Below are 24,402 nucleotides of genomic sequence, written 5' to 3'. Positions count from 1 at the left end.
ATGTTTCTTAATAGTGGACAGAACACTGGTTTTGTCAAAAAGCCATTGCATGATGAGGCCCAGAGACCACCCTGTCCCCATGGTGAAATAACCAGACAAAACACAGTATATTGATTTATGGGATAAATTAAGGCCACAACTTTATTGCTTACAGATGTGAAAGTTTGACAATAGGCATTGGGTGAAGCCACCACTAATCCACTCCAGCCCACCTGCTGAAAGTGGGGCTGAGGGTAAACCCAACCAGGAGGGGCGCCCTATGACTTACATCACATAGGGGTGCCCCCCAAGGGATGCCCATTTGATCCTTTTAACAGGATACCCTTTACCATGGAGGGGCAGGTGGAGGCTACAACCTCCCCTCCATCCAAATCTAAGCCTATCCAGTGCCTATCTGCCTCCATCACAAAATGTGAGCTTTGTTTACGTTTCTGCCTGGATTACATGGACTGGATGGGTATGAACTGAATTTCTCATAGTGCGAGACTGAGGAGAGTACGTGAGAAAGTTTTCTAGAGTAGCATGAGCTGTTGCCATCTCCACAGCAGCCCACCTTGGAGATCCCTTGGAGATCCCTTGGAGATCCCTTGCCCCAGTTGGAAGCTGGAAGAGTTGTAGTTCCCAAGTTTGGGGAGAAACATAGGATGGTGCTTTGTACTGAAATCATGGGTCTTTTCCAGTCCTACTTAGAGATGCTAAGGATTGAACCTAGGACCTTTTTAAAAAAAAAAAAAATTATTACCTTTTCCAACAGTTTAAACACTACAAAGAATGAAAACCATACAATACAACACAATACAATACAATACAAAAAGCAAACAAACAAAAAACCAAAACACTAACATTAAACTAACAAAACAAAACAAACACAATTTAAAACACATCAAATAGTTTCAATATCTTATCTTTCATTCCCTTATTTCTGTGACCTCCTCACACCTCCCTTTTCGTATTCCACTTCTATTAATTCTTTCAGCAATTCCTTTCCATCTTCCTCTATTTTTAATCCTATACTTATCTTAACACATTCACATTCTAACCTTATTTTCCCTTTAATACTCTATTAATCTATTTGTCCTTAATTCCTTATAACATTTCTGCTAAAGCCATATAACTTCATTCCAACATTTTTCTAACATTCATTAATTTTACAGTATTTCCGTAAATAGTCTTTAAACTTTTTCCAGTCTTCTTCCACCGACTCTTCTCCCTGGTCTCGGATTCTGCCAGTCATTTCCGCCAATTCCATGTAGTCCATCAACTTCATCTGCCATTCTTCCTGGGTGGGTAGATCTTGTGTCTTCCAATATTTTGCGATGAGCATTCTTGCTGCTGTTGTTGCATACATAAAAAATGTTCTATCCTTCTTTGACACCAGTTGGCTGACCATGCCCAGGAGAAAGGCCTCTGGTTTCTTCAGTTTCTTCAGGTATTTAAATACCTTTTTCATTTCATTATAAATCATCTCCCAGAATGTTTTAATCCTTGGGCATGTCCACCAAAGGTGAAAGAATGTACCTTCAGTCTCGTTACATTTCCAACATTTATTATCGGGCAAATGGTAAATTTTTGCAAGCTTGACTGGTGTCATGTACCACCTGTAAATCATTTTCATTAAATTTTCTCTTAGGGCATTACATGCCGTAAATTTCATACCTGTGGTCCATAACTGTTCCCAGTCAGCCATCATTATGTTATGTCCAACATCTTGTGCCCATTTAATCATAACTGATTTCACCATTTCATCTTGAGTGTTCCATCTCAGCAACAAGTTATACATTCTTGACAAATGCTTAGTTTTTGGATCAAACAATTCTGTTTCCAATTTTGATTTTTCCACCTGGAAGCCAACTTTTTTGTCCGAATTGTATGCCTCCATTATTTGGTAATAATGAAGCCAATCTCGCACTTTATTTTTCAATTTTTCAAAGCTCTGCAATTTTATTCTGTCTCCATCTTGTTCCAAAATTTCCCAATATTTCAGCCATTTGGCCTCCATATTGAGTTTTTTCTGTGCCTTCGCTTCCATTGGTGACAACCATCTTGGGGTTTTCTTTTCTAACAAATCCTTATATCTTATCCACACATTAAACAATGCTTTTCTAACAATATGATTTTTAAACGCTTTGTGTGCTTTTACCTTATCATACCACAAATATGCATGCCAACCAAATACATTATTAAAACCTTCTAAATCCAACACGTCAGTGTTTTCAAGAAGCAGCCATTCTCTCAGCCAGCAAAAAGCAGCTGATTCATAATATAGTTTAAGGTCTGGCAGGGCAAATCCACCTCTTTCTTTAGCATCAGTTAATATCTTAAATTTTATTCGAGGCTTCTTGCCCTGCCAAACAAATCTGGAAATATCTTTCTGCCACTTCTTGAAACAATCCATCTTATCCAAAATTTACAATGTTTGAAACAAAAACAACATCCTTGGCAGCACATTCATTTTTATCACAGCAATTCGGCCTAACAATGATAACTTCAAGTTTGTCTATATTTCTAAATCCTTTTTCACTTCAGTCCAACATTTTTCATAATTATCCTTAAATAAATTCACATTTTTGGCTGTCATATTTACCCCTAAATATTTCACTTTCTTAACCAATGTTAATCCTGTCTCCTCCTGAAACTTTTCTCTCTCATTCACAGTTAAATTTTTCTCTAAAACCTTAGTTTTCATCTTATTCAACTTAAAACCTGCTACCTGTCCAAATTCTTGAATCAGTTCCAGTACCCTTTTAGTACTAGATTCTGGCTCCTGTAAAGTCAACACTAAGTCATCAGCAAATGCTTTCAGTTTGTACTGTTTAACTCCCACTTGTATACCTTTAACCTCTTGGTCCTTTCTAATCATATTTAACAAAACCTCAAGGACCGATATAAAGAGCAATGGAGAGATTGGGCAACCTTGTCGTGTCCCTTTCTCAATCTCGAATTCTTCTGTCACAAACCTAGGACCTTTTGACGCAGAACATGTGCTCTGTCACTGAAATACACCCTTCCCCCAACTAATGACCAGTTAACAATGAACAAGGTAGGTTAGGTGCATATTTAATTCCAACCAAGGTGTCAATAAAATGGTGCGATTGGCATGGTAATTCTGGACTGGTGGAGGGCTTCTCTTTGGCAAGGAATGCTTTTCTTCTTCTTTTTAAATTCATTTTTATTAAATTTTCCACTTTAACAATCCAATCAAATCATATTAAATATTCCAAATTATACATATACCGTACATATCAAATAAGCTGAATATTCTGCCAAATTATAAATTTTGAAAAGGACTTCCCATGCTTCAAGTTCAGAGTTGAATGCTTTTCAACTTGATTGAGAGTTGTTTATGAAAAGGGTACTAAGTGGAGATTTTTTTTTAAATAATCCACTTCAGCAACCCTTCAAAAGATAAAGATTTTTAATCATTGGAGAGAGATATAAATGGAGTTAGCATCCATCTGTGTTGAGAGACAAGAGAGTGTGCCTCCGGGGGTGAAATCTATCCACTGCATTAGCAGCACTGAAGTGCGAAGCCTGGGCAGTGTGTATGGATGTCCTGGGTTGCCCAGACAACAAGACCCCTCTCTTAGCCTTGCAGATGTGGTCCAAAGGAAAGCAAGGCAATACATTTGGCACCAGCTTGGCTGCAAGAGTTGCTGGAAGGAGGTGTACAAGGCACCATCCAAATGCCTCGGCGACTCCACTCTGGATTTGTGTAGGGTTTACTCCTTAGCCTTTTCTTCCCCCGAAGATGTCCCACAAGGCTGCTGGTACATATATTAGGGAAAGTGAAGTGTGGCACTGATGAAGCACCTCAATTATTAACAAAATAGCCTCAGGAACAATAATATTGATATTTGGAGAGAGGGAAATCAAGCTGTCAGAGAAGAAAATACATTTTGTTCAATATCATACTATTTGCACTCTTACAGAGACAATATTTTGACCTCACAGAAAATGGCAGATCATATGATGAGTAAAACAGAGATTCTATTTCTGATCATGTGTCTGAAACGACAGAGGGGCAATGCCTGGGGTGGAGTAAGAGAAACACATAGTGCTTCAGTGTACTACTTCTTCAAAATGAAGACCTCCAAAGGTTTGGTGCTAACCCAGAACTTTTCCCAGGCCAATATTGTTGCAAGCTCATTGGGATCTGAATAAAATCTTTCTGCACACAGTGGCTTCGAAAATATCACCTTATGAAGGGAGAGTAATAACAGAAGGAAAGCTTATCAAGGAAATTGGGAAGCAGAACATAAGCAATCTTGCTTAGATATCGTTGGGTAATAAAATTATTTTCATAGAAACTGGCAGTGGGGAAAAGGTAATTACTAAAATAAAAAGCAGGCTGCAGTCTTATATGCACTTACCTGAGACCATGGTTTACTTGTGCCTATATGTGTGCCTACCTTCTGCGTAGGCACACATAGGGCTGCACTGTAAAGTAATAACTCACATTATATAACAGAAGAGCTCTTACCAGAGTTTTTCACACTTTATGAAAAACTTACTCTTCCAAAATATTGCCTGCTGTTCGTAATTTACTAAATATGAATACTGAGCGATCAGAAGCTCAAGAGATTACCCGTGGACTAAAAAATGATACGTAGTTGGGCCCATTTGGCTATATGACAAAATTTTATTAGTGGGTTTTTCCAGTCATTGATCTGTCCAGCCATTGCATGTATCTTTTTGGAGCTTTGGAAGCAGGGAGGAAGAGGAGGACAAAACTGGAGTTGGTTGGCTCTGCTTGTCATTGGCTCTGGTTCTGCCCATTGTGGGTTTTCCCTGTCTTCTGCCCTACCAGTCCCAATCAATGGGTACCATCCACCACTGTCTCAGTAAGATTTCTCTTGGATGGTACAGTCATCAACTGGATGGCACAGCCATCAATAATCTCTTGGATGGCACAGCCATCAATAATGAATGTCTTTAATCCTTTTTTATTATCAATGCTGATTATACAGGGCCATTTCTGTACAGAAATTGTTATTCAATGTGATTTGCTGTTTAAAACACACACACTGAATTAATCTCAGAAAGCGGTCTTAACTGAAGTATTGGCATAATAGCCAGAGGAATTTTACAGCACTGGTCCCTTTACTGGTTCAGAAAAACTCAACACTTAATGAAAATTAAGGTTGTAGTGGGGGGAGGGAGTTGTTTCGGTGATGAAGTAGCTGAGGGATTTTACTTTGTGTTCCCTTCTAAATAAATATATTGATCCAGTTACTCTGAGATACCCAAACTTGCCTCACAGGATGGGTGTGAAGCTAAGATATAGTGCCTCCTGCTATATTTATAGATCTATGTTTTTTTCCCTGTTCTGTTTTTCTCACCAGTGTTCTTGATAACTATACTTGTCGTGGAAGGAATTGCTGTGGCCCAAAAGACTCAAGGTACTTCTCTGGAGAACGCTCGCTGTAATTACATGTTGGTACATAAAAAGTTTGATTTTATTTTTTTAATGCAATTTTAAATGTTGTTCCTAGCTTATTGTCCTTGTTAGCTAACTGACATTAAGCTGGAGGGACCCAATTCGGATGTTACAGGGAACTCTGGTTTAATGTGAACCAGGATTTCTGCACTGAAGCTGGTGCACAATGAGAAGAGTGGGGAGCTTGTGGCCACAGTGCATATCCGGGGTGGTTTTGTGACAAGCGCAACCATAGAGATTGAAGAACAAGAACTCTCAATTCAACACACGTTCACATGCATATTGTTGTTAAAGGCCTATGCTAATTAACTTTTTCACAAGGCAATGCTGTGTGTGTTAATTGCTCCCCGAGTAAGAAGCATTCGTGGGGGGAAAGTCACTGCTGAGTAATTAGCACTTGGCTTGCTTTCTTGGAAATAAGTTGACATTTAAGCCTTTTTGCATGATGTTTATATGCATTATATGTACCTTTGCCTTCAAAGCTTCTGTCTTTGGGGAGGAAGAGCAGATTGCAGTCCCTTCCTGTAGAGAAAAGAAACAACTAGCTGAATTCTTAATTTTTGGATGGGGTTAATTTTTTTTCTAAAGGTGTGAGCATTCTAACGTGGAACATATACATTTTTTGAAATTCTAGAAATCTTTGAGGAATTGTCTAGGGAACAGGAGTCTCAGTTATGGGCACTGCTTAAAACACTGCCCATTCTTTTCAGCATGCTGCCTTTCCACCTCTGAGCAACAGTATTTCCTCTGAGTGTCAGCATGGAGCGGAGTCTTTGCTCTGGCAATCTCGGAGCCCTTTCTGTGGGATCGGTCTAGCCCATGGGTAGGAAAACTAAGGCCCGTGGGCCAGATCAAGCCCAATTACCTTCTGGATCCGACCTGTGGACGGTCCGGGAACCACCGCATGGATCGCCAGCGCATGGATTCTTTCCCTCTCCCTCCCTCGGCACTGGTGCCTCCTCCTCCTCCCTCCCTCCCTCCCTCCCTCCCTCCCTCCCTCCCCCTGACTTCTCCCTGCCCTGCCTAGAGGAGGAAGGGGGCTGGGCTTTGTTGGTGCCAGCAGCAGCAGCAGCAGCAGCAGCAGCAGCACTCAAGCAGCCACCATTTTAAGCAGCCCCTCTCCAGAGCCCGTTTGCACGCTGCTCATCGTCCCTCCGCCGCCAGCCCCTGCCACTCACAAGACACAGGTGAACAGCCACTGGGGCTTGTGGTGCTCTTGCATCATTTCCCCCCCAAAAAATATAATCCAGCCCCCCACAAGTTCTGAGGGACAGTGGACCAGCCCCCTGCTGAAAAAACTTGCTGACCCCTGGTCTAGCCTTGAAGAGCAAACAGTTTTAAGAAACAAGCACTTTCCCTTTAGAGATATTTTCACATTTAGTGTGGTTTTGAGATCCTTTAGAAATTTGATCTTTGCTCATTCCGATTTAAACTGACCTTATCCTCATGTCTCAGACTAATGGGTGGTTTTGGAACTTGGTTACGAACGAGATTTTACTCTTCTCTAAATGTCACAGACTTCGTACCACTACCCAGAGCTTGCCTTTCTGAGGGGGATTGTTGTTTGTGGAGATATCCTGGAATTATTATGAATTGTTTTCTTGTGTTTTCTTCTGAAAAGGTGGGCAGAATATTGGAGGTAACCGCTTAGCAACTACCCAGTGTAGCGACTGGGTACGGACAAGCAACGGAGGCCACTTCGCTTCACCAAACTTCCCTAATTTCTACCCACCCAACCAGGAGTGTGTCTATATTTTAGAAGGTATTGACATTGTTGTTTACATCTTTGTGTACTCTACTGATGAAAGTATGCGTGTTTAAGCACAACTTAGTGACATCTAAATAAAACAAAATCCAGAAAGCATTGGCAGGAGTCTGACAACACACCACAGCCGCTGCCAGCCCAAGCTGGAAAAGAGGCACGTAGCTGCCTCCGTGGCCTCATGTGCTTCTTTCCCCAGCTTGGGCTGGCAGTGACTCAGGCTGTCCTCTTTTTTGTTCTACAAGATATGGCAGCCCTATTTTTACCTATTGTTGATTTTAATTATCTTGGGGATGTTTTTAAATTGCTCTTTATTAATAATTTTAATGTTTTGTTTCATATTTTTGTTAACTGCATACAAGCAGTATATAATTTTGTTTAAATAAATAAATGGCAACTGCAGAACTTTGTCGTTCTCTCTTTCCCTGCTACCATCCTGCAGAAATTGCTTCTCTGAGGGCAGCATTTGCATTTCAGGGGGTGCTTCCATTGGTGCCAGTGAAGGGTTCCCTTGAAATATCAATACTACCTGTTGTAGCCAGACTATGATAGGGAGGGTGAGAGTTAAACTTCTAAACAGGACTATAATAATTCATGGAAAGATGGGTTAATTATTCTCTCTAATACCCCAAGGAGATTATAGTGAGTATTCTGGAGGTGGGGATTAGAGTTTCAGAGGTTTCAAATATCTTTCAACAAATATTGATATCATTGGGAAGAAAACCAGGGAAACAACAGTCCAGGTATCTAGGCAACTATTGAGTAAATAAATCACTTGGACTCTAAATGAAAATACCACAAAGCATTAAACTAAGCAAGGGCAGCGTTTGTTTTTTTATCATTGCTACTATGTTGTCTGAGATACACATACGGTACATACATTATTCTCTACCGACTTCAAACACTGATACAGGAAAATACTCTTCATTCACATGCAGCCCCCATACCGCAATGGATCCTATAAAGAAAACACAACCATATCCGGATATCCAGTCACATTAAATCAGTTGTTGTTGGCATCTGTCTGTCTCAAGAGACAATAGAGGAATGCACCATCAGGGCTAAAGTCAAACTATTGAAGGGTTACAGCGCCTGCTGTGGGTATACAGGAGAGACATGTTTTATTGCAGCTGAGGCAGATAAAGATATCCAGTTTCATTGTTACAGGTGCACAATGATTATGGTTTTCATGAAAATGAGCAGTGTATTTCTGGTCATTACTGTCTCCTCTGTTCCTCTCCCACTCCTCTTTACTACACTGAGTCAAATCCCAGAAAAGGCATTGGGAATGATGCTTGCACAAAGTTTTTGTTGCAAAGTAAGTTTGTGTGTGTTGTTGTTTTTTAAGGATTATTGTCTTGACCAGAGAAAATCTTATCTTTCCACTGCAGGAAATAATGTGGAGAGACTGAGTTACAGCATCCTATGTATTTCTGGCATTAAGTATGGCAGCACAGCTCATCTTTTCACAACAACCATTCCCTTTTCTTTCATGAAAGCACCAAAATTGTACCCAAATGTGGACTAAATGCATTGTGATTATTTTCAGATATGGGGGCATGTTGTATTGCACATGTGTGCACGTGCCACATGACCTGGGCAACTACGAAGTGCATCATGCCAGGATGTGGCACGGGACCTCTCTAGAGCAGCCTTTTCTGCCAAACTACAACCAGAGCAAGACCAGAAAGTAAGAATGCAACTGAATGTTGTAGGGGTTTTACCTGAACCAGGAAAATGGAAGGACTTCCTTCATCAGACGGTAAAGGAGGACCATGCCTAATTTTTCATGTCTGAAGAAATCAAGATTCTCATTGCATCTCTAGCAGCCATGAAATGGTTTACCTAGAATCATAGAATCATAGAATCATAGAGTTGGAAGAGACCACAAGGGCCATCGAGTCCAACCCCCTGCCAAGCAGGAAACACCATCAGAGCACTCCTGACATATGGTTGTCAAGCCTCTGCTTAAAAACCTCCAAAGAAGGAGACTCCACCACACTCCTTGGCAGCAAATTCCACTGTCGAACAGCTCTTACTGTCAGGAAGTTCTTCCTAATGTTTAGGTGGAATCTTTTTTCTTGTAGTTTGGAACCATTGCTCCGTGTCCGCTTCTCTGGAGCAGCAGAAAACAACCTTTCTCCCTCCTCTATGTGACATCCTTTTATATATTTGAACATGGCTATCATATCACCCCTTAACCTCCTCTTCTCCAGGCTAAACATGCCCAGCTCCCTTAGCCGTTCCTCATAAGGCACCTGGCTGCTCCTTACAAATCGCACCTGCCTTGAGCCTGGGAAATCACATGTTACACCAATATCCCACACACTTACAGGATGCAGCATTGTATCATCATTTGCTGGGTGTGCAAAGATAACACCCTGGTCCAGATGGAATGTTCTGTCAGATATGGCTGATGTACCTCTAAGATTAGTGTACGGGCCCCATTTAACATTCCAGAAGAAACTATGCATACCATTTGAGAGGTTCATCAAACAGGTCTATAACTGAACGAGCAGCTGGACTGATCTGGACAAGACAAGAAAGAAGATGTTTTCAAATTGGAAACATGAGAAGTTGCCTTATACCAAATCAGACTATTGGTCCATCTAGCTTCGCATTGTCTACACTGACTGGCAGTGGCTTTCCAGGGTTTCAGGCAAGGGTCTCTCGCAGCCCTACCTGGGACCTTCTGCAAAGGAGATGCTCTGCCACTGAGCTTCAGCCTTTCCCTCTTTATATGAACTAGGGTGAGCTTCTTTTGAGTAGCATGTAAAGAAGGAAGTCCACCATCGTGGCTGCATCAGGGGTGAGGCACTATTTTCAAGGCCTGCCCTTGCTTCCCCTATAAGCTAGGCTGGATTCAGATGGATGTTGGACTATTTGAGCCTTTCTGGCCAATAATCCCTTAACTTCCCTGACCTCTTATGAACTGTCTTGTGACTGCATGAAACGGGGTGGGAAGAGCTACAAGTGAAAAAAAGCTGGACTTATGCACTGCACTCTGCTCTTGTGAGGGGAAATGCTCCAACGATTCAGTTTGATCATCTGAAACAATCTTGGATCAGCACTGATTTTTAACAAATGAGAAACCGAAAACAGCATATTACCCAAATTTCTGCTTGATTCTATGACCCTGATATGCAACGAATAGACACATTACTTTGTGCATGTATATTATGCCCAAAATGTCTAAAAATTATAACTATATGATTCTCCAAAGCTATCCTTGTGTTTTTAATGACTTCCTTAACTGGGACTTCAAGAACGGTGTTCATATAATCTTACATTCACTATGGGTTGTACCATGCTCAAATATTGAATTGGCTGCGCATGTGCATCACCACACTGAGCCATATCTCAAAATGATCACGATGGATTAGTTCACATTTGGCATTTAAATGAAAAAGCATGTCTGTCACACCATTCACTGTGTTATACCATGCTCAATGGGCTGTGCATGCTTAAAAGTGTAATACCACAATACCCCATAATACTCATGATGCATTGGTCCACGTAGTGTGACTTTGGTGCTCATATGAAAAAGTACACAGTTGTTACGTGACTTTCTACTGTATGTGTTATACCATGCTCGAATTTATTGAATCAGTTGCACATGTCCCCCTTATCTGAAAATGATTACTATGTATTCTTCTACATACGGTATAAATTTGGTACTTTTCTGGAACATTGTGAAAAAATAAATCTTATGTTGCCATACTAATGTATTAATTAATGTTATAATTATATAGAATTTGGTCATTCGTCTCCATGTTATTTCCTGCTGTGGAATAATGGGTTTTCTGGTCAGTGAGTTGTTCCTTTTAATAAATAAATGAAAACCTGAAAACAAAGCCCACTTTCCACATTGTAACAAAACAAAACAAAAAGTGCAAACTTTGCTTTTTACAGTATCTATCTCCAAAGCTGTATGTGCATACCAGCACTTGTGGTTTGTTTGAGAGCTTCTGTTAGAATGTGAAAAGTCAACAGTAAGCCAAAAACAAACCCTGGCTTCCCCTCATGTTTGGAGAGAAACAACCTGCAAGCACTGGTTCACAGACAACCCTAAGCCAGCTTCTGGTTTGTTTCCAACATGGTGTGGCTAAGGAGAATGGGGGAGAAGCAGAAGTGACTTGTCAAGAGTAGCTTCCTGGCATATGGGTTACTGTTTCTTACCAGCAGGGGAAGAGATAAAGCAGCAAGGGGGGTCAGTGAAGTGCAAACATACCAGCAGAGCAAATCCAGTGCTCATGCTGGTTCGTTTGCACCATGCTGAATCTCCCCACTGCCTCTCCCCTTTCCTTTCTGAGAAACAACAACAACCCACCTGCTAGGAAGCAAGTGCCCTACCCAGCGAGCCACTTCTGGGGTGGAGTGAAGTGGGCACTAATGAGCAGCATACCCCAGCACACTGTGCTCATTTATTTTTAACTATGGTTTAATGTGATGCACAAACTGGGCCTTTCTTTGAAGATACAAAGGTGGATACCAGGAGGTTCGTTAGGATTTTTCCAAGCTGCATCAGGCAAACCGAAGAAGAAAAATAGCCTGGCTTCGATTCCCATAGACAGCTAAATGTCATGTTCCCAAAGTAAAACGTGTGGTGTCGCTTTTCTGAGCTTTCATACAACACAGAAATGAAGTGTTTCAGAACTTAATAGCTTCAGCATTGGAGGAGGGAGTGAAACATGTATTGCAGAGCTAGAAAAACTGCCTTCCCTCTACAACCTCAACCTCCCATGCTCTATAATATGAAGAAGTTTTATTAGAGGGAAAAAGCAAAAGGCAATTTTGTCCTGCACCAGGAACACACATATACACCATGAGATGCAGCAATAAAGTGATCAGGTTTAAGCCTGGAAGCATATATTGTACAGCAGGAGAAAGTACCAAGAGGATACTTTCTGTAAGCAACTCCAGGAAGCACTACAAAGTCAGTTGGAACCCTAAACAAGAACAGTTTTGTAAGGGGCTGGAAATGCACTGTAACATTTTGTTGCGGTTTCCCACTTGTCAGCAGTGGGGAGTTGCAAAATGGAGCCCCCATGTTCAGAGACAGTGTATCTCTGAAGTGGGAAAGAAAGCATGGAATGGGTATAATCTTTTAATGATCTGCTGATGACTTTCCCAAAAGCAAGTTGTTAATAATACTAAATACAAGAGTAGACCCAGTTGGTAGTGTGAAAGACCACCAAGCAGAAGTCAATCAGGTCTGGCCCTAGATGGGAAAGTGTCTGGGAAAACTCTGCATGTACCACCCTGGGTTCCACGATGGTGTATTTACAGGTACAGTATGTAATGAATATAGCATGCCAGTACCGGATGAAATGGTACAGCCTATCTAACTGTGCATTCTTGCATTTAGCTTTTTCTTCCGGAGATGTTTACATCCTTCACCTTGCTGAACATTGCAATCTCATATTGAAACTGACACTTGAATGAGTCAGTATTTTGGAATAAATCTTGAATTTCAGGCTGGCATGAACCTGCAATATAAACCAAGTGCTTTAATCAGAGTAATATCCTAGGTATTAGGTTTATTTCTGTTGATTGCTGGCTCGGTTACTTTGTTGCATAAACTGATGAGGTTTTGTTCTGGGTGTGTGTGTTTTTTGCAGCCTTGTGAATTATTCATGTAAAATAGGTTAAAAATGTGCAAATAGGTGTTTTTTCAGAAAGTTGCTTTGTGTTTTTTTCTTTTTAAGAATTTCAGCATGGGACAAATTCCAGAACGAAAGCATCAAATCTAGAGGCAACCAACTCATGGCGCTCATGTGCCTCTAACACATGTGTCATTTACAGATAGGTAGCCGTGTTGGTCTGCCATAGTCAAAACAAAACAAATTCCTTCCAGTAGCACCTTAAAGACCAACTAAGTCAGTTCTTGGTATGAGCTTTCGTGTGCATGCACACTTCTTCAGATACATGTGTCATTTGTGTGCATGTTCTGGATAATGTTTAGGCTGCAATCCTGTGCCCAACTAGCTAAAACCATTGAAGTCAGTCAGACTTAATTTCTGTGTAGGCATCTTAAATTCTATTTGTGAAGATCTATATTTATATTCATGCTAGGACTGCAATACCAATTAACTCCACACCTATGCTGAGAAATACAAAACTTCACGTCTTTCTGGAAATTGTTTTAATTCATTGTTGCTGAAAGTTATATTGATCTAGATTGTTTTTACTCTGTCACAGCTGCCCCACGACAAAGAATAGAGCTAACCTTTGATGAACCATACTACATAGAGCCTTCATTTGAATGTCGATTTGATCACCTCGAAGTTCGAGATGGACCTTTTGGTTTCTCCCCACTCATTGATCGCTACTGTGGTCTAAAAAGCCCTACTCTAATTAGGTCAACAGGGAGATTTATGTGGATAAAGTTTACCTCAGATGAAGAACTAGAAGGACAGGGATTTAAAGCAAAATATTCGTTTATACCAGGTAAAAAAAATATATGCTGTTTCTTTCTTTGCCTGTTAGAGATTCTGCCCAACTGGTGTTGAATTTAGTTGGGTAAATCAATATTAACCCAATATATTTTGCTCAGAATTGGTTAGTGTTGAAGGCTGCATATAAAAATCATGGAGCAGAACTTTCTCTTTAATGTTCTTGTGCTCATGACTGCAGGAGGGTAAATGCAGCTATCCAGTTTCAAATGTCAGAAGCACCAAGATTGTGAATGACAGGGTGCCTTGTAGGCCTTGAAGCTTAAAATCATCCTTAAATAGGGAAATTGGCATCTCTCTCTTGTTCATTCACTCACTCCACATACACATGTGGAAACTGGCATTTTATATATAAATCCACACACCATGCAGATATGATTAGAGTTGTGTGCATGTTCATTCTCCTTTCAAAGCTACAATTCCCAGAGTTCCCTGGGAAGAGGGACTGGTGGTTAAACCACTCTGTGAATTGTAGGTCTGGGAGGGGAATAGGGGCCTCCTAACAACTCTCGGCACCCTTAACAAATGACAGCTCCCAGAATGCTTTGGGGGAAGCCATGACTGTTTGGAGTCATATTATAGAGCTTGAAATGTAAGGTACATATGTTACTGAGTGATAAGGAACCTGTCGCCCCTCAGTTCAGTATCCTAGTGTACCATATTATTATTATTATTATTTTGGCATCTAGAAGGTCCTTCTTTCTGTTTAAACCTTCAGCTCTCCCAGGCCAATCATTATGTTTTTTCTTCTTCATTACAGATCCTGACTTCACATACCTAGGAGGTATTTTAAATCCCATCCCAGGTCTAGTATTGCAGTACTAATCTCTTTTGCATATTAGATTTTCAAATTTCTCTTGCCTTTAATTTGACAGCACATTGTGTCTGCCTCGCTTTAGATTGCCAGTTTGAGCTCTCGGGGGCTGATGGGATTGTGCGCTCCAGTCAGGTGGAACAAGAAGAGAAAACAAAGCCTGGGCAGGCTGTTGACTGCATATGGACCATCAAGGCCACTCCAAATGCCAAGGTGGGCCCTCCAAATCATCCACTGTGTAATGAGCTCTCAGGTCATTAGTAACTGGGAATGGCCATTAGTAATGGTTTGCATATTGCGTCTCGTTCATTTAAATTAATTACCTGTTGGTGGTAATGAGAAACCAAGACAGATGTTGGTTTCACAGACTGCTTCTGGTGCACAAAAAAAGTGTTCCTTTTTCAGACCCAATCTGCACCGTTCTGCTGTTTAGAAACCAACCATTATTGGTTGTGGGGGTCAAAAGATGGATATAAATATTTGAATATGGTTTCTTCCAACTCGGCTCCAATGTCTGATTTATTTTTCCTCTTCGGCGTTACTATTCTTTATATTTAACTTAGGTGTTGGTCCAAATGCATGGAAATCGTATTCTTTTATCAGAAAAATCCCTTTGCTATGGGGCCAGGCCAAGGCCAGCAGACCCATAAGGTGGGATGAGGCAGTCACCTCAGGTGGTAGATCTACCCACAACCACTGCTGCCTACCTCTTTTTACTCCCCAGGCTACCATGCATGCCAATGGGGGGCATTTTCAGTTTTGCCTAGGGCAGCAAAACACCCTGGGCCTAACTCTGGGCCATGCTTACAAGACAACTTACTCAGTTTAAAATACTATGCTGTGCAACATATTGGAAACTATTCATCAGTGCTTTAATGGACACCACTGTTACATTTTGTAACCGAAACATTTCTATCCAAACTTAATAAGCTTTGCTAGGTAGCTCCTAAACTACATAACTCTCAAAATCTCATGGAATCTGGTTGGGCCAGGGTGGTTCTGCTATAGTTTTAATTTGTTTTCTGATTCAGATCTATATTTTAATACTGCAGATTGTTGACGATTTGAGGGTGCATCAAAATAGTCTTCACATTTACCAAATTTCATGCTTTGTTGTGGTATGTCAGGTTAAAGAAAACTGTAACCAGTCTAGCTTCAATATACTTATTCAAATCTTGGCATCTTTTTCTAGTTGACACCACAATGCATCTTCTCTACACAAGCCTATGATGGGAAATTATTTTCTTGGTTAACATTCAATAACATCTCCACCCAATCTGTGGTTAAACTTGCAGATTAATTTGAAAAGGGCTTGATGCTGTGCATATGTTTTCCCACAATTTAGATACCCAGAACTAGGTAGGACCATAACAACAGCATACACACACATCCATAAACGTTCTCTGGTGCTTTTGTTTTGCTCTGTTTTGTTTTTTGTTTTTTTTAAACTATTTAAGAGTAGTGCATAAGGGAATATAAACAATATACTTGCTGTTCACATTGATTTGTGAATCTTAAAGCACTGTAAGCTATCGACATTGCAGCTTGTATTCCAAGAGTAAGAAATCAAATTATATCCCTCCCAATTCATCTATATTTGAAATATCTGATACTTATTTATAAATATCGTTGAATATTGCTGGAATGCATATCTTCAGTTCTGCGCTTATTGAATTGAATTATCTTCCTAACTCGCAGTGCTTTGATTGGATTATTTATGGTGTATCAAGCTCTAAGTTTGTCAGGATTCAAAATGCTACTGGGCTTATCTTGCTAAGGTTTGGGACCATGTGTTTTAGCACTTTACGGCTAAAATTCCATCTGGAAATAAATATCCATCTAATAACCAGACAGTACCATTGACAGGTATGCATGTAAATGCAGATGTGACTAGGTGAGCTAATGGTGTGAATTGTTTGAGGAAAATATATTTATTCTGTTTGTCTGCAAAAGTACCATGTTTATTTAAGCACGGAATGGCTGTTAGTCACTGTTTTTTTTAAAAAAATCAGGCTTATTATGAGAATGGCGGGGTAGGGAGTATAGCTGAAAATTGCAAGTTTATATTTATATATGCCTAAAATATATTTACAAGCTGTTTGCGCCTTTCATCTAAACGAAATGTGTAAACTTTTAAAATCGAAAATAATGTTTACATATTTGGCTTGTAGTTTTATTTTTATTATTATTATTACTTCTTTTAAAAGCTTTCCCCTGCCCCTTACCAACAGATATATTTGAGGTTTCTAGACTACCAGATGGAACATTCAAATGAATGCAAGAGAAACTTTGTGGCTGTGTATGATGGGAGCAGTTCTATCGAAAACCTGAAAGCAAAGTTTTGCAGCACGGTGGCTAACGATGTGATGCTGCAGACCGGAATTGGGGTGGTACGAATGTGGGCCGACGAAGGCAGTAGATTGAGCAGGTTCAGAATGCTCTTCACATCATTCGTGGACCGTAAGTGTACTGTAATGAATCCTTTTAGGAACTATGGCAAGATATTGTTTAGGACTTAAAACTCAGAGCTGTTTGCTGTTTACTCCATGAATGTACGGAATTGACAATGACTGCTTACGGACACTACTTTTGCTATATATTAGTGGGTGACTCCAAACCATATAAAATATCATGTAAGACCCATCAGCTGGAATCTTTTAAGAGAAGGCGATTGCGAGATTCAGATGTCATTTGCAAGCTTTGCCTTGCTATAGAACAGCTACACTTCTACAGTGTTGTGTTCTCTCTTTAGAGCGGGGCGGTTGACCTCTGTGTTTGGAAAAGTCCTGTTCCTTTATTTGTGGCAGAACTGCAGGATGAATAATTAATGTGGCTTTTAGAGTATAGAAGGAAACAGGGTTTCTTCTTTAACAGAGTGGGCATTTTGAAACTGGAAGTCTATCTGAAATCACTGACCGCTTTGATCTAAATCTAGTCTTCAGTGTAGGCTCCTGGAAACTTCGGAGTCACTGCCTTCCTTAAACTAAGTCTCATGGTTAAGAACAGCTGGAAATAGCAAGAAGCGTAATTAACTTTAAATTGCATTAATGTGATACCTAATTGGTTGTTGACCTTAATAATCAGCTTTACACTTTAAGCCTCAATAAACAACAAGGCAAAAAGTGTTATAATTTAGAGAATATGACTCATAACTAAAAGCATGGGCCATTTTCAACCACTGACTAGGCTGGGGAAAGCACAGTAAAGAAAAATGCTAGAACACTTGTATTTGCAACAAAACAACCCTCAAAATAAACGCCACCCAAAGATCATTGCCAGGGTGAGAGGGTAGAATAGCGCTGATATGCTGCTTTGAATAAATACTCTGTGTGATTGTGTATGATTGATGCTGTACTTTAGTAGTCACAGCTGTGGGATTATTATGAATGTGCCACTTTGTAGCATGCAGAAGACTTCTTTCTTCCTTAAATTCTAAGTCCAATTATGAAGCGACCAGTTTTATTTTGTTGGGGGTTGGGAGGGGTACTCAAGCGTTCCTTCCCCCTCACTGGTTAAAAGTGTGGCACGTTCACAAGTTCATGGAGAGTACCGGCACCCTTTTTCCTAGAAGAAAAGCACTGGAAGTGACTATCTATCGCTCTTAAGTTTGGGTAACTCATAACTCTTTTCCCCTTCCTTCACAGCCCCCTGCTCAGGCAGCACATACTTTTGCCATAGCAACATGTGCATCAATAATTCTTTAGTCTGCAACGGCATTCAAAACTGTGCATACCCATGGGATGAAAACCACTGCAAAGGTGAGTGTGTGTTGCTATGAGGGGCAACTGGGGCTGCCTGGCTTGTGCCTTCTGATTCCCCCCATCTCTCAAATGAGTCAAGGTCAGGTTCTGAGACCAAAATACTATGGTGGTACCTTGGCTTACGAACTTAGTCTGTTCCGCAAGTCCATTCTTAAACCAAAGTGTTTTTAAACCAAGGCGTGCTTTCCCATAGCAGCGGGGGACTCAATTTACAAGTGGAACACACTCAACAGGAAGCGAAACAGGTTCTCCTTCCAAGGCAAAGTTCACAAATACCTACTTCCGGGTTTGCAGCGTTCTTAATCCAAGTTGTTCATAAACTAAGCTGTTCTTAAACCAAGGTACCACTGTATAAGCAAAAAAATTAAAATTTAATAGAATTATTCTCCCTAACGGAGATCTGCCTACCTAAATTTTATAAGGCAAAGTGCACATTAAACTTGAAGTGCAGTCCTGGATTATTTATGTATTAAACTGCACTTTCTAGCTCGTTATCAATTGTGATTTGTTTCTTCACCTTGAAGCACCTTCATTTGAGTTAGTAAACCATACAGATGCACTTACTGTGCAACACTATCTCTCTCTCTGCTCACGGTGACTCAGTTTCCTGTTTTATAGCTTAACAAAAATAAATCAGCCGCAGACCAACTCTGGATCATTTACAACAATCTTTTTTCCTAACGAACCTCCAGCTTGCTAGCATGAATCAATCCTCGTCGGGATGGCCTTTTTACCAACAATTCTCTAGGCAACAATTATGATGCTTCTATATATCTTGCCTGTGTCCTTTCAGTTCAGAAATCTGTTCTAGCGTTTGTTGCGTGGCTGGAGCCAAACACCATCCTCTGGGCTGAAATAAATTACTATTCATATTTTGTCTGTAGATGTGAATGGACTTTTCTTTTTAATACCCAAGAGATAATAATGTCACTATACCCCTTCTGAATATCTTATTTTATTCATGCTCATGCCTCTTGCCATACAGAAGAATGACCTTTTCTTCTAAAGCTTGCTTTTCCACCCCTTTCTCTCTTTAAGTAGCTAGATATATAAAATTACTGCAGTCCGCTAGTGCCATCTTGTGTGCTTTCATATGAAGTGCTCACATCACTTTATGGTTTTTGTCACGTGGTGTTAACTTTTAGCGCTTCAGGTTGTGGCCCATCTCTTCCCCCAACTCTCCAGTCATCAAAACAAAGATAAAAGGAGGAGAGGGCTGTCTGTGGCTACTAGCCATGATGGCTATTTTCTGTTTCCAGGGGTAAAGGCTGCAATGTTTCTGAATGCCAGGAAATCATGGGGGGGGGGAGTGCTCTTGTACTCTGTCATGAAATTCTATAAGAAAGCTCAGATCAATACTTTCTGCACCAAGAAATGCAAACTGACATACTCCAACCATTCTTGTTGGGTTCCCACAGACACCTGCTTGTCCACTGCAAGAATAGGATACTGGCCAATATGGGCCCATGGCCTGATCCACAAGGCTCTGCATGTATTCTTATGTAGCGTTGCCCTCATAGTTAGTTGCCCTACTTGCGACCATAATCTCCCACATAAGCAGCTCCTATGTAAATAAAAGAAGTGAAGAAGTTGGAGCTGGTAGAAACTGCACAAAGAACTTATTAAGTTTTAGAATTCCTGGGTGAAGATTACTCTGCTCCACACCGGTTCAACCTTGAGGAAACAGGGGGAAAGATAGCAGATAAAACATGTAAAACAGTTCAGCAGCAAAAGCTGGATTTTTTTTAAAAAAAAGCAGAGTGCAGGGTTTTCTCCCTCTCTGTTGGGTGACGGACTTAATATTGTCATATGACAGTCTTAATGTTGCTTGTTGCTGCTTCATTCCTTTTCTTTTCTTTTTTTAGAAAAGAAAAAAACAGGGCTGTTTGAGCAAATCACCAAAACCCATGGGACAATAATTGGGATTACTTCAGGAATTGTCTTGGTCCTTCTCATCATCTCGATCCTGGTGCAGGTCAAGCAGCCCCGCAAGAAGGTGATGGCATGCAAAACCACGTTCAACAAAACTGGTTTCCAGGAGGTTTTTGACCCACCTCATTACGAGCTCTTCTCCCTGAGAGACAAAGAGATCTCCGCCGACTTGGCCGACCTGTCTGAAGAACTTGAGAACTACCAGAAAATGAGACGCTCCTCAACAGCTTCAAGGTGCATCCATGACCATCACTGTGGCTCCCAAGCCGCAACTGTAAAGCAAAGCAGGACCAACCTCAGTTCCATGGAACTTCCTTTCCGCAACGATTTTGCACAACCTCAGCCAATGAAGACCTTCAATAGCACTTTCAAAAAAAGTAGCTATACCTTCAAACAGGCTCACGAGTGTCCAGAGCAGGTGATAGAGGACAGGGTGATGGAAGAGATCCCTTGCGAAATCTACGTGAGGGGTCGAGAGGACACTGCTCAAGGCTCATTATCAATGGACTTCTAATCTGCTTTTGAAGGTGAAATGGGTGTGTGTAAATATTATATAAATATAATGTATGTGAATGTACAAAAATGTACCATACGGAATTCGATGGAGACATGTGTATTCATTCTTTTTTCCTTCTTTTTTTTTAGCTCATTTATTTTAGGGTTGTTGTTGTTTTTCCCCCTGAAAGAAAACTCTTCATAAATCATTTTTTCCTTGTGAACTGCCCATCTGCTTGGAGAACAGAATAACAGGTTTTGCATGAGGCTTCACACACACAAACACAAAGATATAAATTAGTGTATACTCTCTCCCTTGCTTCATTCCTGCAGGTTCTTGGTCTTCGAGTCAAAAGCTTAATTACTCCAGTAATAATAAAAAATAAGTGGGTACAACACCATATAGCTTAACATCGAAAGCAGTTATCATATTTGTCAAATTGTAGCTAGAGTTATTGTGTTAAGTGCCAATTAAGACTCAAATGAGTTACACTGCATTCCATCTGGTTCATCTTGTCTAATTTTTATATTGCTGCCTTTTTAATTACTGACTCCTTAAAGCCCAGTCCTAAGGCTTTCTATGCCAGCAAATAAATGGTACACTGGCGGCTGCTTCTGGTGACAATGGGACAAGATTTTAAGGACATCATACCAGCACAAATATTCAGAACCTCCAAGTTCTGTGGGGGAAATGAATGAAATGGGTTTCTTGCCTTTTAAAAGCATTTTAATTTTATCTTTGAACTCAGTTCCTTTAGGAAAATCAAGTTTTTTGTCTTTGGCAGACAAAATCCATTGGTAATTTCAGCATCACACCAAATCTCTAGTTGTATTAACATCCTATCATGCACTGATAGCACTTTGTGCTAAGCACAGGTAAGACATCACCACAACACTTGTTTGACGTTTATCAGAAAAATGTGTTAACAACGTTTAGACCATGACTTGTATTATCTTCTTGCAGCAATACATCAGGGATTTCGAAAACTGCTGAAAGGCAATTTCTGCCATATTAACATGGTGCAAACGTTATTGTTGCAGGTACTTAACTGTGAAAGAATATTGGCCCGTGTCTTTCAAAAGATTTGCAGCAATGTTGGTGTCCTAAAGCAGTCTGAGCGTTCTTCCCGCACATGTCGTTGGTGGAATAAACAGCTTTTGCTTTCCTTTGGTGATGCAGGTTGTTGAGAAATACATTTCCCCCCTGTGTTGCAAGAATTCAGATTACTCTGTATGGCAGAGCTGAGCCAAGCCCTAGGCCAACTTTTTATGATGTGTGTATTACATGAACACTATTTAAATTCATTACATATTGTGTGGAATGCCTACTTACAAGTTAGATTCAAATGCCTTTATGAGGCTTTCCTCTGCAGGAATCTTGGTACCCTTGTTGTTGGAAGGTTCTCCAGTGCCATAATCCTCAGGCTTCCCTGACCATCTTCAAAGGCAAAAAGCGTTGACATGCAACTGGTTACCATTCATTGAGCTCTTTCCCCACAAGTAGCACTGGTTACTAGTCAGCCCAAGCCATCAAAGCCCAGATGCCAACATGAGTAAAATACTGGGGGGGGGGGGGGAGCAGGTAAGCCCAACCCCACATGATCACATGATACAGTGCATGCACACCATTTGAATGGCAACACCCATCAACTTTTTGGGGGGTGACCCCCCAAATATTTTATTGGGTGGGCCAAAGGGACCTCAGCCCCTAGGAGTTGGCTCCTATGCCATATGCTAATCTATAGAAATTGTAATGCAAAACATCTATTCTCTCTACTTGTTGCCTCTCAGAAAAGAACTTGAGATGTTGTTGGACTTCAGTTCCCATCAGCCCCAACCAGCACAGTTGATGGTCAGGGAAGATAGGCATTCTAGTCCAACAACATCTGGAGGGCCACAAGTTTGTTACTGCTGCTCTAGACACAAGGTGTTCTCTCTATCCATTAGAAAGAAGGTTCTTTGAAGAATGTGGCTTGGTTAGGTGCTAGACTAGGAGCCACAAATCCCACTTCTCTAGTGTCTTTGTCCTGCCTTGTCCTGTCATGGAGTATTGCAAGTTGTGCTCCTTGACTTTAGGCCAAGGTCTGTTTGCAGGTCAGGCTGAAGAAAGAAGTATCACTTCACATTTTTGTAATATATTCTTAACTCTACAGGTATGGCTTCCATATTTTTATGATCAAATGGTTTATAAATGGAACTCTCCAACTTTTCTTAGACTTTGATATAACTCGACACTGTATGACCTATGTCTGTCACTCAAGCACCTGTACAGCAAACTGATTATCAGTGTGCATGTTAACAGCTATGAACTGCAGTGTTGCTACTTGTGAAGAACACCTGGTTTCTTTACCATCTAGCCTTTTATAAATCCACAGGTTTCTTAAGCTTTCTTTGTTTACATATCTGTTTTTCACTAAATGTGACCTTGCAACTCTGAGCCAATGGGCAATACCCTGTATTTTAAAAAAATGTATGATAAAGGAAAGTTACAAATTATTTGTTGTACTGACTTGCAGGATGCTGTGTAACTGTAAGATACTTGCAATTCAAGTACTTGTGTTTTAAGACTACTGGGATTTTGTAAAGGTAAAGCGTAACAACTCAGGTCTTTAGTTTAGGGCATTCAGCTATTGCTGTTTTCCCCAAAACAAGAATGACCAAATGATTAGTTTTGTTCTTCTAGGAAAAAACTTGGTCACAGTTACTGTGTGGAATAATACAGTCCTAAAAATAGCATCATTCAAAAATGATTGCACAAAGATGTACAGCAAGGGTTTTTCACACAAGCAAGGGTAGTACCTTCAGCATTCAGTGCAATAAGCACACACTATTTTGGTCATATTCTTTAGTGCAAAATAATCCCAAAGTGACTTCAACTTTCAGGCTCTGATATCTTGCTGGGTACAAGATTTTTAAACAGTGGGATTTTTAAATAGTGCTACTTTTGCAATCAACTGAGCCAAAGTAGACATGACATGGTCATCTGTAAACAATCTCCCAACAATCTTGTTCTTAAAAGCAGGTGTGCCCTACCTCTCCCGATGCACCTCCCCCCAAAAAACCTTGTCTTTTTCCAACTTCTGGACTATTTAGCAGCTTGTGAGGGGATTGCAATCAGAAAAAACAAGCATTACAAGGAGTAAAATACTTCCTCAGTGACATAGGGTTGGCCAAGCTGAATTTATCAAGTGCCAAGCCTATTTCATTAATCACGTTGACTTTATAATCTGTGATTTCGGCCTACCTGTGTGAAAGGTCTTCCTGGTTTCTGCAGTAGTTCTCTCAACCCACAACTGGATTTCAGTCACCTAATAGAAAGGAGAGTTGTCTGTTCCCTGGAAGTTTGCTTGCTTGCTTTCAGTCTAACCACAAGACCATTTAGAACAGTGCAGATCCATCTTAGCTGACTTAGTTTGCATGGTTAGTAAAGGGAAACGTTCAAAAAGAGGGCAGCTTAGGTAACTGAGTGGAAGCAGTTGGTATAAAATGTAATCTCCAGGAACCTCCAACAGTCTTAAGAGAAACTGTGTTGTGTTCTCTTCGAGCAATATATTTCACTTGGTACCCACACATTATTGGTACAAGAGATGCAGAAATGTTTTGTCATGTTGCGGAACAATGAAAGCAAACGTTGAATCATCCCAATGTATGACAAGCAATTCAAAAGTGGATTACTACTTCTCTTTTTTTAATCTCGTCTGGTTGGATGAACCACGTAGTCACAATTCCCTTTTCTCCATTATTTT

The 24,402-nt window shown here is 40.5% G+C and overlaps 1 protein-coding gene and 1 long non-coding RNA gene across 3 annotated transcripts in view; one reads left to right on the top strand and one right to left on the bottom strand.

Moving 5' to 3' along the window:
* Positions 1 to 23,152, top strand: part of NETO2 (neuropilin and tolloid like 2) — a 39,390-nt gene extending 16,238 nt beyond the window's left edge. The window contains exons 2-9 of one of the 2 annotated variants that reach the window (XM_081870248.1): positions 5,343 to 5,399; positions 7,059 to 7,199; positions 13,401 to 13,649; positions 14,415 to 14,438; positions 14,554 to 14,681; positions 16,700 to 16,928; positions 18,113 to 18,226; positions 20,095 to 23,152. In XM_081870248.1, coding sequence (XP_081726374.1) covers positions 5,343 to 5,399; positions 7,059 to 7,199; positions 13,401 to 13,649; positions 14,415 to 14,438; positions 14,554 to 14,681; positions 16,700 to 16,928; positions 18,113 to 18,226; positions 20,095 to 20,675 — 1,523 coding nt within the window. In that variant the 3' untranslated portion in view covers positions 20,676 to 23,152. Of the gene's footprint in view, positions 1 to 5,342; positions 5,400 to 7,058; positions 7,200 to 13,400; positions 13,650 to 14,414; positions 14,460 to 14,553; positions 14,682 to 16,699; positions 16,929 to 18,112; positions 18,227 to 20,094 lie in introns of both variants that reach the window. The other variant, XM_081870247.1, reaches the window with a different exon arrangement.
* LOC309346508 lies at positions 8,591 to 13,394 on the bottom strand. Its single transcript, XR_014158648.1, has 3 exons — positions 13,128 to 13,394; positions 9,458 to 12,980; positions 8,591 to 9,044 (listed from the first exon to the last, which is right to left on the bottom strand). It is a non-coding gene; the product is annotated as an uncharacterized lncRNA (long non-coding RNA).
* Positions 23,153 to 24,402: the final 1,250 nt, after the last annotated feature.

The sequence above is a fragment of the Podarcis erhardii genome, assembly GCF_964252035.2.
Source record: "Podarcis erhardii genome assembly, chromosome: 7".
Lineage (NCBI taxonomy): Eukaryota > Metazoa > Chordata > Lepidosauria > Squamata > Lacertidae > Podarcis > Podarcis erhardii.
This window is presented reverse-complemented; position numbering and strand designations above follow the sequence as displayed.